At 45.1% G+C, this 14,127-nt stretch overlaps 1 protein-coding gene across 2 annotated transcripts in view; it reads left to right on the forward strand.

The window, feature by feature from the left end:
* DYNC1H1 (dynein cytoplasmic 1 heavy chain 1) overlaps positions 1-14,127 on the forward strand; it is a 916,572-nt gene that overhangs the window by 880,699 nt on the left and 21,746 nt on the right. For both annotated transcript variants that reach the window (XM_069208347.1, XM_069208346.1), the window contains exon 77: positions 13,350-13,477. In XM_069208347.1, coding sequence (XP_069064448.1) covers positions 13,350-13,477 — 128 coding nt within the window. The remainder of the gene's footprint in view (positions 1-13,349; positions 13,478-14,127) is intronic.

Consider the following 14,127-nt stretch of genomic DNA (forward strand, 5'->3'; position numbering starts at 1 on the left):
AAATTATTCCACAGTTTGTGGCTAACAGTAAATCTACAGAAATCGGTCACACTTCCCTCATGCAGAAGAGTCTTCCTGGGTGCAGAATTAGACACCATCCAGAACAAAGCATATCTCACTCCAGCAAGGCAGCAGAAGCTAACCTACTTAGCTGTCAGAATCTCCACAAAAGAGTTTGTTTCAGTACGACTGTTCAAGTCGCTTCTGGGCACGATTTCCTCGGCCATCGTCCTAGTTCGACTGGCAAGGCTGAGAATGAGACCGTTGCAAGAAGAACTATAACTCCAATGGACCCAGTCGCAAGGGTCCGTCGACTTAATAACTATCACACCAAAAATTCAGCAGGCATTGAAGTGGAGGTCTCAGATCAACCACTTCTCCCAAGGTCTTACGTTTCTAACACCAATAACAGACTTGGTCATCACCGACGCTTCCTTGGAAGGCTGGGGAGGCCATTTGCAAGACATGCGCATTCAGGAAAGATGGTCCCATCTCCAGAAAGGAATGCACATAAACCTGCTAGAACTGAAGGCGATCCATCTCATGCTCAAGGCTTTTCTTCCACGCATCGCAGGGTCCTCAGTGTTGGTCAGGACGGACAACACAGCAATTAAGTTTTACATCAACACACAGGGAGGAACAAGATCCCTCTCCCTCTCAAGGGAAGCTCAGTCTCTTTGGGACTGGCTCCCACTGCACAATATTCGCCTCGGGTGGAGCACCTGCCAGGGGTCAACAACGCCCTAGCGGACTCTCTCAGCAGAACGGACGACAACTGTTACGAGTGGGAACTCAACCAGAACATACTCGACGGCATCTTCCAACAATGGGGTCAGCCGATCCTAGACTTGTTTGCCACCAACCTGAATGCCAAATGCCAGTTCTACGCCAGTCGATACCCACTCCCGGGGTCGTGGGGAAATGCTCTTTTGATGAGATGGTCCGGGATCTTTTCCTACATTGTATGCTTGGCGCCTGAGTACAGAGAGTTTCACGATATGAACATCGATCAGGAATGCAGACTGATATTATCTAGGGCACGAGCAGAGAGCACAAATAAGACGTACATACTCAAGTTGAAGAGATTTTGTGTTTGGTGCTCTCAGAACAACTTCCACCTGTTACAAATTAAGCCTGAACAAATTCTTTTTTTAATATATATTTTTTTTATATACCTTCTCACACTCTCTAAGGCTGGTCTTTGCCATGCATCAGTCAAGATTCACCTAGCAGCTATAGCCTCAGCTGAGATGCCCTCAATCGGCTCATCCAGAATCATTAAGCAGTTTATGAAAGGACTCTTCCGCACTTTCCCTCCGGTGCGGCTCCCTCCGCCAGAGTGGCACCTTAATATAGTCCTGTCTCAGCTCATGAAAGCTCCTTTCGAACCTATTCACAGGGTGGAACTCAAGTACATCACATGGAAAGTGGCAACCCTGCTTGCTCTCACTTCCACCAGGAGAGTCAGTGATATACAGGCTTTCACTACTAAAGAACCTTTTCTGTTTTTTTCTGATGACTTTGTTATGCTCAGAACCAACCCCAGATACATTCCCAACGTGCCATCTTCATTCCATCTCAATGAACCCATGATTGCTACAAACCTTTTTTCCAAATCCAACTACAATCGCAGAAAAACTATACATTCTTTGGACATCAAACAATGCCTCAAATTTTACCTTCAAAGTACCAAACAAATCAGGAAATCAGATCAACTCTTGGTATCTTATTTTCTTGGACGACAAGGAACAGGAGTCACCAAGCCCACTATAGCCCGGTGGATTTCCTCTACAATCCAATTCTGTCACACCAAGGCAGGAAAACCATTGACTAGGTGCCCGAGAGCCCACTCCACAAGAGCAGTCTCCACATCGGCTGCTTTGTTTCAGGGTATTGCCCTGGAAAACATATGTCAAGCTGCGACATGGAAAACTACGCACTCCCTTTACGCAGCACTATTGTTTGGAGTCATCGCAGAGAACCGACTCTCTAGTAGGACAAGCTGTTCTACGTCATCTCTTTCATTGAGGTGAGACCCTTCCTTGGTTATATAGAAATGTTTTGAAATGCAAATAGCCATGATTTCCATCCTATACACTTTGACATGCTTCTATATAAGTATGTATGTGGTTATGTATATGAATATATGTGTATGTATAACACAGATGTTCACTATATGTGTATATGTACTTAGAAGTTCATAATCCAAGATTTATGAGCTAATTATTTTATATAGGTTGTAAAGGATTTCCATGTTCGCACCCTCTATCCACTGCGAATATAATGTTTATCAACAGTACTGCTAACTATTCAGATTCAAGCATGTGAATTTATGAAAGATCCAATACTGGATAAGAAAACAAGTTACTTACCTGTAACTACAGGTTCGATGGCATCTGTCGCTGTAGATACGCATGTTTTGCATAGCTCGCCATCTGGTGTTGGGCCGGAGTGTTACAAGTTGTTTTCTTCGAAGCAGTCTTTCGAGTCACGGGACCGAGTGACTCCTCCTTTTGTCTCCATTGCGCATGGGCGTCGACTCCATCTTCGATTGTTTTTTTTCCACCATCGGGTTCGGACGTGTTCCTGTCGCTCCGAGTTTCGGAACGGAAAGATAGCTAATTTCGGAAGATTTTCGTCGGTATTGTTGCGTTCGGGATCGGCGTAGTTAGATTCAACACCGCGTCTAAGATCGAAGAGCTCCGGTGCCCTTCGGGGTAATTTTTTCGATCCCCCATCGGGGCCTGGTCGGCCCGACCGCGTGCAGAAGAACGCCGATGGAACGGACCCCGTTCCGTTTCTGTCCCAAATGCCACAATAAATACCCCTATACAGACCAACACTTGGTCTGCAACCTGTGCCTGTCACCTGAGCACAGTGAAGACACCTGCGAGGCCTGTCGTGTGTTCCGGTCCCGAAAAACACTCCGAGACCGTCGAGCCAGAAGACTTCAGATGGCGTCCGCGCCGACAGCCCACCGGGAGTTCGAGGAACAAGAAGAGGAGGGAACCTTTTCGATCCAAGAATCGGACTCCGAAGGATTCGACGATACACAAACCGTGAGTAAGACGTCGAAAACCACTCCGAAGAAGATTTACAAGGCCCAGGGGATGCCACTGCCACCAGGCCATGGCTCGACCCATAAATTTGGTGACCGACCGTCGGCACCGAAAAAGGCCCAAACAGTGCCGAGATCGTCCGACTCCGGTCGAGACACCGGCACGCAGCCTTCTCGGGACCGAGAAAGTGGTGGAGACAAGCATCGACACCGAGATACCGGTGTAGACACGGCTCGACGCCGAGACAGCGGCACCGAAGAAGATCGACGCCGAGAGGTTTCAGCCCCGAAAAAGAAAAAAGTCACCTCGGAGCCGAAAAAAGATGCAGACAGGGTTTCGGTGCCAAAACAAACTGCAACCGACCCAGTTTCAGGCTCTTATACAGAAGAGCACTCGCTAACCTCCCAAATGCAGAAGCATAGGTTTGAGGAAGAACTACACTCAACGGATGTAGACCATACGCAAAAGCGTATTTTCATACAGCAGGGGACAGGAAAAATAAGCACCCTTCCCCCTATTAGAAGAAAGAGAAGATTGGAGTTCCAAACTGAACAAACACCACAAACAAAAGTGGTGAAAAAAGTTACCCCACCACCCTCTCCTCCACCTGTGATTAACGTCTCACCAGCACAAACTCCATCACATTCCCCAGCTCACACCACCATGAGCCAGGGTGACCAAGATCAAGACGCATGGGACTTATACGACGCCCCAGTGTCCGATAACAGTCCGGAGGCATACCCTACGAAGCCATCTCCACCAGAGGACAGCACTGCGTATTCTCAAGTGGTGGCTAGAGCAGCACAATTTCACAATGTAAGCCTCCACTCAGAACAGGTCGAGGATGACTTTTTATTCAACACACTCTCCTCCACCCACAGCTCCTACCAAAGCCTGCCTATGCTCCCTGGTATGCTCCGGCACGCAAAAGAAATCTTTAAGGAGCCAGTCAAAAGTAGGGCAATCACACCAAGAGTGGAAAAAAAGTATAAGGCGCCTCCTACAGACCCGGCTTTCATCACTACACAGCTGCCACCAGACTCTGTCGTTGTAGGAGCAGCTAGGAAAAGGGCCAACTCCCACACATCTGGAGATGCACCACCCCCAGATAAAGAAAGCCGCAAGTTCGATGCAGCTGGTAAGAGAGTCGCAGCACAAGCTGCAAACCAGTGGCGCATCGCTAACTCCCAGGCACTACTTGCGCGCTATGACAGAGCCCATTGGGATGAGATGCAACATCTCATTGACCATCTGCCCAAGGACCTACAAAATAGGGCAAAACAAGTGGTTGAGGAGGGACAGACCATTTCCAACAACCAAATCCGCTCCTCCATGGACGCTGCAGATACAGCTGCACGTACAATTAATACATCTGTAACTATCAGAAGGCATGCATGGCTCCGAACGTCTGGATTTAAACCAGAGATTCAGCAAGCAGTTCTCAATATGCCTTTTAACGAAAAAGAACTGTTCGGTCCAGAAGTGGACACAGCGATTGAGAAACTCAAAAAAGACACGGACACTGCTAAAGCCATGGGCGCACTCTACTCCCCGCAGAGCAGAGGGAATTACAGCACATTCCGTAAAACACCCTTTAGAGGGGGGTTTCGGGGTCAGAGCACACAAGCCAGCACCTCACAGGCAACACCGTCCAGTTACCAGGGACAGTACAGAGGAGGTTTTCGGGGACAATATAGAGGAGGGCAATTCCCTAGGAATAGAGGAAAATTTCAAAGCCCCAAAACCCCTACTACTAAGCAGTGACTCACATGTCACTCACCCCCTCCACACACCACCAGTGGGGGGAAGAATAAGTCATTATTACAAAGCATGGGAGAAAATCACTACAGACACTTGGGTTCTAGCAATTATCCAACATGGTTAGTGCATAGAATTTCTACAATTCCCTCCAAACATACCACCAAAAGCACAAAATTTGACAAAACATCATTCCAATCTCCTGGAGATAGAAGTGCAGGCACTATTGCAAAAGAATGCAATCGAATTAGTGCCAAACACAGGAGTTTACTCACTGTACTTTCTGATACCAAAGAAGGACAAAACGCTGAGACCAATCCTAGACCTCCGAATAGTGAACACATTCATCAAATCAGACCACTTTCACATGGTCACACTACAAGAAGTATTACCATTGCTAAAACTACACGACTACATGACAACTTTAGACCTCAAGGACGCGTATTTCCATATACCAATACACCCATCGCACAGGAAATACCTAAGGTTTGTATTCAAAGGAATACATTACCAATTCAAGGTACTGCCTTTCGGATTAACAACCGCACCAAGAGTCTTTACCAAATGTCTAGCAGTAGTCGCTGCACACATCAGAAGGCAGCAAATACATGTGTTCCCATATCTAGACGACTGGCTAATCAAGGCCCATTCGTTAATAGAGTGCTCAAATCACACAAATCAGATTATACAAACCCTCTTCAAACTAGGGTTCACCGTCAACTTCACGAAATCCAACATTCTGCCGTGCAAGGTACAACAATACCTAGGTGCCATAATAGACACAACAAAAGGAGTAGCCACTCCAAGTCCCCAAAGAATTCAAAATTTCAACACCATCATACAACGCATGTATCCAACACAAAAGATACAAGCAAAGATGATATTACAACTCCTAGGCATGATGTCTTCATGCATAGCCATTGTCCCAAACGCAAGACTGCACATGAGGCCCTTACAACAGTGCCTAGCATCACAGTGGTCTCAAGCACAGGGTCATCTTCTAGATCTGGTGTTAATAGACCGCCAAACTTACCTCTCGCTTCTGTGGTGGAACAACATAAATTTAAACAAAGGGCGGCCTTTCCAAGACCCAGTGCCACAATACGTAATAACAACAGATGCTTCCATGACAGGGTGGGGAGCACACCTCGATCAACACAGCATACAAGGACAATGGAACGTACATCAAACAAAACTGCATATAAATCACCTAGAACTTCTAGCAGTTTTTTCAAGCACTAAAAGCTTTCCAACCAATAATAGTTCACAAATACATTCTCGTCAAGACAGACAACATGACAACAATGTATTATCTAAACAAGCAAGGGGGGACGCACTCCACGCAGTTAAGCCTGCTAGCACAAAAAATTTGGCGTTGGGCAATTCACAACCAAATTCGCCTAATAGCACAATTTATACCAGGGATCCAAAATCAACTCGCAGACAATCTCTCTCGAGATCACCAACAGGTCCACGAATGGGAAATTCCCCCCCAAATTCTGAACACCTATTTCAAACTCTGGGGAACACCTCAAATAGACTTGTTTGCGACGAAGGAGAACGCAAAATGCCAAAACTTTCATCCAGATACCCACACAAACAGTCCCAAGGCAATGCCCTATGGATGAACTGGTCAGGGATATTTGCTTACGCTTTTCCTCCTCTCCCTCTCCTTCCTTACCTGGTAAACAAACTCAGTCAAAACAAACTCAAACTCATATTAATAGCACCAACATGGGCAAGGCAACACAGGTACACAACGCTGCTAGACCTATCAGTAGTACCCTACATCAAATTGCCCAACAGGCCAGATCTCTTGACACAACACAACCAAAAGATCAGACACCCAGATCCAGCATCGCTGAATCTAGCAATCTGGCTCCTGAAATCCTAGAATTCGGGCACTTACAACTTACCCAAGAATGTATGGAAGTCATAAAGCAAGCCAGAAGGCCATCCACCAGGCACTGCTATGCAAGTAAATGGAAGAGGTTTGTTTGCTACTGCCATATTAATCAAATACAACCATTACACACAACTCCAGAACATGTAGTGGGTTACTTGCTTCACTTACAAAAATCTAACCTGGCTTTCTCTTCCATTAAAATACACCTTGCAGCAATATCTGCATACCTGCAGACTACCTATTCAACTTCCCTATATAAGATACCAGTCATTAAAGCATTCATGGAGGGCCTTAGGAGAATTATACCACCAAGAACACCACCTGTTCCTTCATGGAACCTAAATGTTGTCCTAACTAGACTTATGGGTCCACCTTTTGAACCCATGCACTCCTGCGAAATACAGTTCCTAACCTGGAAGGTTGCATTTCTCATCGCCATTACTTCCCTAAGAAGAGTAAGCGATATTCAGGCGTTTACAATACAAGAACCTTTTATACAACTACACAAGAATAAGGTCGTCCTAAGGACTAATCCTAAATTTTTGCCAAAGGTTATTTCACCGTTCCATCTAAATCAAACAGTGGAACTTCCAGTGTTCTTTCCACAACCAGATACCGTAGCTGAAAGGGCACTACATACATTAGATGTCAAAAGAGCATTAATGTATTACATTGACAGAACAAAGAACATCAGAAAGACTAAACAACTATTTATTGCATTTCAAAAACCTCATGCAGGAAACCCAATATCAAAACAAGGTATAGCCAGATGGATAGTTAAATGCATCCAAATCTGCTACCTTAAAGCTAAACGACAGCTGCCCATTACACCAAGGGCACACTCAACCAGAAAGAAAGGTGCTACCATGGCCTTTCTAGGAAACATCCCAATGCAAGAAATATGTAAGGCAGCCACATGGTCTACGCCTCACACATTCACCAAGCACTACTGTGTAGACGTGTTATCCGCACAACAAGCCACAGTAGGTCAAGCCGTATTAAGAACATTATTTCAAACTACTTCCACTCCTACAGGCTGAGCCACCGCTTTTGGGGAGATAACTGCTTACTAGTCTATGCAAAACATGCGTATCTACAGCGACAGATGCCATCGAACTGAAAATGTCACTTACCCAGTGTACATCTGTTCGTGGCATCAGTCGCTGTAGATTCGCATGTGCCCACCCGCCTCCCCGGGAGCCTGTAGCAGTTTGGAAGTTACCTTCAACTATTTGTATATGTATCATCTCAACCTTAAATAGGTACATACTTAGTCACTCCATTGCATGGGCACTATTACTACAATTCAACTCCTACCTCACCCTCTGCGGGGAAAAACAATCGAAGATGGAGTCGACGCCCATGCGCAATGGAGACAAAAGGAGGAGTCACTCGGTCCCGTGACTCGAAAGACTTCTTCGAAGAAAAACAACTTGTAACACTCCGGCCCAACACCAGATGGCGAGCTATGCAAAACATGCGAATCTACAGCGACTGAAGCCACGAACAGATGTACACTGGGTAAGTGACATTTTCATTATCCAGTATTGGTATCTTTCATAAATTCACATGCGACCCACCCTCCTCCCCTTGGACGCTCGCATTTCCTCTCAGGTTATAATCTTTCACTCTTGTGCTGGAAAATCTGAGGGAAGGAGCTTCTCAGGAGAATGTTCAAGAGGGTGCTGGTGCCTGATTGGTCAGCAGGCAAGTTTGGGTCCTTTTCTCAAAAGGACCTGGATAGGCTATATGAGTGACTGGTATTTCCATTATAGCCTATGGCAAAAAAAAAAATTATTTGTTAATTATTGCTATTTTATGTACCGTGGGACTCCCACTTCGACGACGGGGATGATTCAAGCATGTGAATTTATGAAAGATACCAATACTGGATAACTGTAGTTACAGGCAAGTAACTTGTTTTCTTTCTAGCCAGGAAAATCAAGCAATGAAGTGAATAGAAAGCAATAACTATCAGAAATTGCAATCTTTTGAACAATTAGAAGTTGCCATAATATATTCAAACTCCTGCAAAACCCTGAAATGGAAGGTTGACATTTTGATTTTTTTCTGAACACTAAGTGTATGCATGGCTTGTGGTAGCCTGTCATATTGTGCATAATAATTTGTTATAACAATGTGCTTTTAGTCAGAGGCTGCAACCTCTTAACACTATAATACAGAAGTCAGTCCCAGTGCACTAAGCAGGACTACACAAAATCTTTGCAGTGATGGTATTAACCAGTTGAGGTAACAAAGATGATTCCTGCTTTTGGGTTGAACAGCAAGTGTGATCATTAGCAGCCCTTTTGCATTGATGCACTCCATGAAGTATTCATACACCTCGTCATTGTATGCTAGTATGGCCCCCCCTACCCATCCCTCTTTTATTCTATAGGTGGGGAAGATGGAATCCTTCTGACATTCTGCCCGTGTATGACCCTCAGCAAGTCTGCAGAGACTGCTGCCCACCATTCCTGCTACCCAGCACAGGTTATTTCCATCCCAGGCACCCCTCCATTCATCACACACGCACTTCTTTCCTAAAATAACCAACCCTATGTGTGCTAGGGGAAATGTGATTAAATATGAAGTGCAGGGCATATTGGTCATATATAACTAAGAGTAGTGTGTGCAGGGACAGGTTTTAACTCATTCCTTACTACCTGGTAAGGTACAAAAGTAAAAAAACTAGTTGATTGCGGTGGGGCAGAGCGAAGGGGCCTCTACCTGCCACTTAGGGATCCCTGTAAAAAAACACTTGGATCTCATGTGATGGTGAGGTGGGTGGGAAGGTGCCATGGCTAATTGTGACTGAAGACTGTAGGAGGTGGCAGCACACCTTGTGCACTGAACTGACATTTGCTATGATAGTACCCCAGGTGAAACCAAGTTTGGTGTCTTTCCTGATGCTTTCCCTCTCTGCACTCCATCTTCAAGTGTTAGACACTTTAATTGCCATTTCTAAGCCCTTTATATAATAGTACTGCTACAGCGCTACCCTATTTCTGTGTGAATAAGAAAAGCTTGGTGATATGCTTGACATGTTTGTGCCCATTATGCCTAAATGAGGAAAATAATCACACAAGGAAGATGCACCATTTATCTTGTTAAGTTTATGTCAGGGTTATTTTACATGGCAGTGTGACTGTTTTTTGTTGGTGAGATAGTTATGGAAAGTCTGAGACCGATGGTACCCGCTTCTTCCTTCGGTCTAATGCTGCAATGTTAATTGCAGGGGTGTGGTGAAGGTCTTTTGAGTTCACACATAATGTCCCCTCTGCCCCCTCCCCTAAATCACCTATTCAGGTGCTAAATTAGAGGTGAGAGACAATTGAGAGGGAGAAGGAAGCTGGGTGTAGGGAAATTGAGAGAGAGAGAGTAAGGTAAGGGCTGGTGATAATTTATGCAGAGAAGAAACAGGCTCAAAGCAGGCTGGAATAAAAATATATGGCGAAAAGCATGTTCTGAAAAGTTTGTAAGTCAGGCGTGATAAATTATAGAGTTAAAACATAGTGTATGAAGTTGGCTCTGTATATGCTATTTCAAAGTAAGAAATAGTGTGCACAGAGTCCATGGGTTCCCCTTAGAGGTAAGATATTGGCAAAATTAGATCATTCTTATGCTCTATTTTGTGGTAATGGGGTCGAGCAGTAGGCTTATCAGAGGGTAGTGTTAAGCATTTGTTGTACACACAGGCAATAAATGAGGAACACACACTCAAAGACAATTCCAGGCCAATTGGTTTTTATATAGAAACATATCCTTTCTTAGTTTGTTAAGAACTACAGGTTCAAGATTTGAAGTAAACACCTAAAATGCAGGGTACTTCACATAGGTTAGTTAGGAACTTTGAATAAAAGCAATATCATATACAGTCTTTGTTAAAATGGCAATAAGCTATTTTAAAAGTGGACACTGTGTCAAAATCAACAGCTCCTGGGGGAGGTGAGTAAAGTTCAGTTTGTGAGGTAAGTAAGACACTTACAAGTGTCAGTTCTAGGGCATAGGCAGCCCACCACTGGGGGTTCAAGGCAACCCCAAGTTACTACACCAGCAGCTCAGGGCCAGTCAGATGCAGAGGTCAAAGAGGTGCCCAAAACACATAGGCGCCTATGGAGAACAGGGGTGCTCCGGTTCCAGTCTGCCAGCAGGTAAGTACCGGCGGGGGACAGAAGTAGGCACACAAAACACACCCTCTGCGGCACATGGGCGGCCCGGTGCAGTGTGCAAAGCAGGCTTCGGGTTTCAGAATGAAAATAATGGAGGGACCCGGGGGTCACTCTAGCAGTGCAGGCAGGCTCGGGGGGGGCTTCTCGGGACAGGCACCACCTGGGCTAGGCAGATGGTTGTCTGGGGGTCACTTTTGCACTGAGGTTCGGTTCCTTCAGGTCCTGGTGGCTGCGGGTGCAGTGCTGGTTGCAGGCGTCAGGTCCCTTTTTACAGGCAGTCGGGGTCAGGGGGAGCCTTTGGATTCTCTCTGCAGGCGTCGCTGTGGGGTTCCAGGGGGGTTGTCTCGGGCTACTTACGGGGTCGCAGTCGCTGGAGAGTCCTCCCTGGTGTTTGTTCTCTGGATCTCGAGCCGGGGCCATCGGGTGCAGAGTGGGAAGCCTCACGCTTCCAACGGGAAACATGAGTTCTTTAAAAGTTGATTTAGGGGTGTGTTTAGGTCTGGGAGGGCAGTAGCCAATGGCTTTGTGCTTCCTCCCAGAGGGGAGGGGGGCACATCCCTAATCCTATTGGGGGAATCCTCCAAAACTAAGATGGAGGATTTCTAAAGGCAGGAGTCACCTCGGCTCAGAACACCATAGGGGCTGTCCTGACTGGTGGGTGACTCCTTGTTTTTCTCATTATCTCCTACAGCCTTGCTGCCAAAAGTGGGGGCAGTGGCCAGAGGGGTGGGCATCTCAACTAGCTGGGATGCCCTGTGGCGCTGTAACAAAATGGGTGAGCCTCTGAGGCTCACCACCAGGTGTTACAGTTCCTGCAGGGGGAGGTGAGAAGCACCCCCACCCAGTACAGGCTGTGTTCCTGGCCACAGAATGACAAAAACACTCTCCCCATGTGGCCAGCAACATGTCTGGTGTGTGGCAGGCTGGCAAAAACTGGTCAGCCTACACTAGAAGTGGGTTGGTATTCAAGGGGCACCTCTAAGATGTTACAATAAATTGCACACTGGTATCAGTTTGCATTTATTGTGCTGAGAACTCTTCAGTGTAGCAATTATGGAACTGTGGAGTTCATGATTGACAAACTCCTAGACCATATACTCTTATGGCTACCCTGCACTTACAATGTCTAAAGTTTTGCTTAGACACTGTAGGGGCAAAGTGCTCATGCACATATGCCCTCACCTGTGGTATAGTGCGCCCTGCCTTAGGGCTGTAAGGCCTGCTAGAGGGGTGACTTACCTATGCCACAGGCAGTGTGAGGTTGACATGGCACCTTGAGGGGAGTGCAATGTCGACTTAGTCATTTTCTCCCCACCAGCACACAAAAGCTGGCAAGCAGTGTGTCTGTGCTGAGTGAGGGGTCCCCAGGGTGGCATAAGACATGCTGCAGCCCTTAGAGATCTTCCCTTGCATGAGGGCCCTTGGTACCAGGGGTACCAGTTACAAGGGACTTACCTGAGTGCCAGGGTTGTGCCAATTGTGGAGAAAAAGGTACAGTTTAGGGAAAGAACACTGGTGCTGGGGCCTGGTTAGCAGGGTCCCAGCACACTTTCAAATCATAACTTAGCATCAGCAAAGGCAAAAAGTTAGGGGGTAACCATGCCAAGGAGGCATTTCCTTACAATGCGGTAAACAAAGCCTCATGATATTTCCGTAGGCACAGTGAAAGGTGCGACCTGAATGCATAATGACACACTGACTACTTTTAGGACAGTAATGGCTTCGGGCTATTCACTTTACTGCAGACAGATGCAGTATTAACCAGAAAGATCATCAGCAAAGGTAAGGAACTTGGTTCTCTCTTTGGGAAGTATTGCAATAAATAATGAAAAATAAAAGGTGAGGAATCTGAGGGGTAAAATCCGCATCTGAAAACAAGTTAGGTACATTTTCCTGAAAGATGTTCAGATTACTTTCTTTCATTTATGCTCATTATGGTATTTGGTAATTGTTTTTTTTTTCTCATATTTTGTTAATTTTATTGTTCCATCTATTGCTCATTTCTGTGGTGCGGTAAAATAAAGCGCTCTGTTATGCAAGAGGTGCAAACTTCATTCCCAGCAAGGAAGTCCAACTGATTCCATGATGTGGAGTTGATCAGAAGTATTAAAAGTTTTTCGAGGTTTATTCTTCTACTTAGGGATATTTGTAAAATGAGTAATGTGCATGAAGTTTAGAGTATCTCAGAAAAACATTACCAAAGGAACACAACTCATTTAATGATCATTCTAGCACAGGTAATAGTCTACCACAACTGTCCATAAAGAATATGGAGATCAGGCATGTACTGTTAAATGTAAATGTAAATGTAATTAAATGTTCTGGTAATTTAATAATGCAGTTAAAGCACAAAGAAATGTATGAAAGTAAACAAAATTGTGATGCTTTGTTTTATTATGGTGGTAGTAGTTATTTCTTTGTGGTGTTTTACTAAAAATGTATTTGTATTTGCAGGTTTGAAGCTCCAGGGAGCTAAATGTACTAACAATAAATTATCTCTATCAAATTCAATTTCAACTGCGTTACCTTTGACACAGCTCCGTTGGATAAAGCAAACAAATGCAGAGAAAAAGTCTAATGTGGTAAGTAATGCGGATTTCAGCATTACATAAGTAGAACACTAAAACATGTAATGATTTTCAATTTTGTTTGATTTATTAAATGAATGGAATGCCTTGATATGTTGTTTTAACAAACACAAATTATGCATGTATTTCCTTTTACGGAAAACCCCATTTGAATTTTTGAGGTCTTGCCTACAGACAGCTTTAATTGTCTAAAACCGGTTGCCTCTAAACATTAAAATATAAACATTAGGGGTTTTGAGTTGGCCTCTTGCTCACCTTCTTGTCACTTACTTCCCTCCTGCTCTGTTCCTTCTGAATGGCTCCCCCTCAGATCCTCACCATGCTCTGCCTTGCTCGTTCCCTCCCCTACATCCATTCTTTTGCTTTCCTGCTAGCTATGTTTTCCTACATGTTTAACACTTCGCTCCCCTGAATCTCAAGCCCCTGTACGTCCTTGCAGCGGTCTTAACTTATTGGCATTGACTCTTCCCCACAGTTAAAAAAAAATATATTTTAAAAAAAGAGGTGCATCTGATAGAATCTTCTAGTTGCAGATTCCTTACCTTAGAACTTCTGCCCAGGCGTCACTCGATCCGTAGATTTTTTCCTTCGATCAATACCCATACGTGTCAGTAGGTGGTGTTAGTCAACTCCGCGGGCGTCGT

This window comes from Pleurodeles waltl, chromosome 9 (genome assembly GCF_031143425.1).
Source record: "Pleurodeles waltl isolate 20211129_DDA chromosome 9, aPleWal1.hap1.20221129, whole genome shotgun sequence".
In the NCBI taxonomy this organism is placed as follows: Eukaryota; Metazoa; Chordata; class Amphibia; order Caudata; family Salamandridae; genus Pleurodeles; species Pleurodeles waltl.